The 3,213-nt window shown below is 40.6% G+C and overlaps 1 protein-coding gene across 1 annotated transcript in view; it reads left to right on the top strand.

Annotated features, from left to right (window-relative positions):
* USP32 (ubiquitin specific peptidase 32) overlaps window positions 1-3,213 on the top strand; it is a gene marked incomplete at its 5' end in the record, with an annotated part of 78,086 nt that overhangs the window by 4,210 nt on the left and 70,663 nt on the right. The window contains one exon of the mRNA XM_015822878.1: window positions 976-1,038. Coding sequence (XP_015678364.1) covers window positions 976-1,038 — 63 coding nt within the window. The remainder of the gene's footprint in view (window positions 1-975; window positions 1,039-3,213) is intronic.

The raw sequence follows: 3,213 nt of genomic DNA, 5'->3' as shown, positions 1-3,213 counted from the left end.
TTCCTGCCTGAGCAGGGGGTTGGACCAGATGACCACCAAGGTCCCTTCCAACTTTTATTATTATTTTCTTCACCTTTCCTTTGCTTTACAGACCTGTGAAGATCATAAACGCAAGAATTGGTCGTAAAGTTACTTTTGCATCACCATCATAACTATGAACAGTCACTAAGCGACATAGTCACTAAACGAGGACCACCTGCATTGGGGTTTATGAAAAAGAAATGCACTTTTCTCAGCTAAGCCATAGGACTCTTATATTGAACAACACAGTTTAAGATCCTCAAACTGTGCAGGAGAAAAATCATTTTAATCTATGGTAGCTGAAAATCAGAAGGAGTCAGTTTCTTGTTGAGTCTGAAATTGAAAATAAAGTAGATGGGCTCCTGCTTAACCATCTGGCTAGCTTGGGTGTTTCTTACTGATCCCTCAGTGGTTTAACTTGCATAGACTGGTTTAAAATATGTTGTCTGTCTATTGTTCTGCCTGTCTATGAATCCGTCTGTCTTTCAATCTATGTCTATCTATCACTGTCTATTTCTGTCTGTCTGTCTGTCTGTGTGTCTCTCTCTCTGTGTGTCTCTCTCTGTCTCTCTCTGTCTCTCTGTGTCTGTCTGTCTGTCTGTCTGTCTGTCTGTCTCTCTTTCTCTCTCTTTCTCTCTCTCTCTCTCTCCCTCCCTCCCTCCCTCTCCCTCTCCCCTTACTTTCATGTTTTGTAAACCAATTATCCAGAAAGCTCATAAAATCAGACAAAATAGCCTGATTCCAGGTTGGATCAGTCATGGAGCAGATTAGCTAAAATCAATGGGACAGGTAGGTCATTTGCTACTAATTTAAAGCTCATTGTTTTTAGTGGATCTGCACTCTATGGATTCAACCCAGCATTCTTGCTCTTGGGGTCTATGTGTAGATCAAAATAAAAATTCGAAATAGTGTTTTTAGCTTTTATGGGATCTTTCTGTTCTTCTCTTTTTCAAGGAGCTGCACATGAATTTGCCTGATATTGTAGAAGATATTCTAAAATCACACGACACTACCAAGGTAAGAAAGAGCATCTGCATTTTATTATCCCTGATAGTATGACTCGAGAAATCAGTGCAGAAGTAGCTTCAAGAAACTGAATTGGCCTCTGAGACGGACAATAGTGAAGCTGAGTCAAGCTGGGGAGTTGACTAGTGCCTGGAAAGGTTATTTACTGTAAATTTGATCTGCATGGTATCCTTTGCCAAGAGAAGCTGGAGAGAATAAAAAGCATTAAAAGAGATCATTTATTTACTTTCATTTATTTGACATTACTTATAAGGTGGCAGAAATCCACCGAGCTAATGAATGCAATTACACTTGCTGTTTACAACTATAGTAAAATTATAGAACAGTTATTGTTAAATATGTTTTAAAAATTGGTCCTTTCCATCCACTGGGCTTTTTTTTGTTGTTCCAGTTTCTGGAAGCTCCTGAATATGAAAAAGGGGCAGCTATTCTTTTAAAGATATTAAAAGTAGAAAAACATGTTTCCTTTTTATTCTATTATTTTTCACAGCTTCACATGATAGTCAATTAGTTTGTTACCTTTGTTATGGCTATTCAGCCAACTACCCCAAAATTTCAGTGAGAATAGTTTCCCTGAAACTCCTCACCATCCAGCAAATCTAATCCTGAATAGAATAGAATAGAGTAGAGTACAGTAGAGTACAGTAGAATAGGAATAGGAATAGGAATAGGAATAGGAATAAGATCAGGGCTGGAAGGGACCTTGGAGATCTTCTAGTCCAGCCCCCTGCTCGAGCAGGAGAACCTATACCATCTGAGACAGGTGAATGTCTAGCCTCTTTTTAAAAACTTCCAGCGATGGGGCGGCCACGATTTCTGGGGGTAAGCTGTTCCACTGGTTGATTGTCCTCACTGTCAGGAAGTTTCTCCTTAATTCCAGGTTGCTTCTCTCTTTGGTCAGTTTGCAACCATTCTTTCTCGTCCTGCCCTCTGGTGCTTTGGTGAACAACCTGGCCCCCTCTTCCTTGTGGCAGCCCCTCAGATACTGGAACACTGCTATCATGTCTCCCCTGTTTCTTCTTTTCTTTAGACTAGCCAAACCCAAGTCCCGCAGCCATTCTTCTTTTAGTCTCCAGGCCTTTGATCATCTTAGTTGCTCTTGTCTGAATTTTTTTCAAACTCTCAACATCGTTTTTGTGACATGGTGACCAAAATTGGCTGCAGTATTGCAGGTGTGGTCTTACTAGGGCTTTGTAAAGCGTTACTAGTACTTCACATGATCTTGATACTATGCCTCTGTTTATACAACCCAGGATTGTATTAGCTTTTTTGGTTGTTGCCGCACACTGCTGGCTCATAACAGCCAGTGTACATAAATCCTGTTTAATTGACACTGGGTCAACTTGATTGACAGACAATAGATATGTACAGTATATTTGGGCTATTTGTTAAGAGATACTTGTTAGTAAGCACAGAAGGAAAATGTATAATTATTTGTAGACCTGTGGTGGCACAGTAGTTAGAATGCAGTATTGCAAGCTAATTCTGCCGACTGCCAGCAGTTCGATTCTCACTGACTCAAGGTCGACTCAGACTTCCTTCCAAGGTCGGTAAAATGAGGACCCAGATTGTTGGGGGCCAGAGGCTGACTCTGTAAACCACTCAGAGAGGGCTATAAAGCACTATGAAGCAGTATATAAGTCTAAGTCCTACTGGTATTGCAAAAAAGGGAGGGGATCCTATTAGATTTGTTTGAGATACAGGTATCAACCGGGATGGAGGTTGTATGTTTCCTGTTAATTTTATATTTATGATACACATTTTTTCTTTTTTATTTGTGCGTGTCTTGTTTGTAACTCTTTGGGGGGTGGGGTTTCAATTCTGTAGTTTGTATTCTATCTTTGGGGAAAAAATAAACACTTTTATTAGGGGGGGGGGGAAACCCCCTCTGTTTAACTGACATGGCTCGCAGCCAGAAAAACCTAGATGGATAGTTTGAGAAAGTCAGAGTTATTGAGAGTAGTTGCAGATCTGTCATTCTCCAGGGAAATCATGATCCAAACCAGCTTCAAATCTACAGATAGAACAGATTAATTCTTGGTTCGAAGCCTTCCTTTATTTTCCTTGAAATATCCATTTTAGTTTGCCTGGGAGAGATGGTGTGTGTGTGTGTGTGTGAGAGAGAGAGAGAGAGAGAGAGAGAGGGAGAGGGAGAGGGAGAGGGAG

The sequence above is a fragment of the Protobothrops mucrosquamatus genome, unplaced genomic scaffold, assembly GCF_001527695.2.
Source record: "Protobothrops mucrosquamatus isolate PMUCROS unplaced genomic scaffold, P.Mucros_1.0 scaffold1714, whole genome shotgun sequence".
In the NCBI taxonomy this organism is placed as follows: domain Eukaryota; kingdom Metazoa; phylum Chordata; class Lepidosauria; order Squamata; family Viperidae; genus Protobothrops; species Protobothrops mucrosquamatus.
This window is presented reverse-complemented; position numbering and strand designations above follow the sequence as displayed.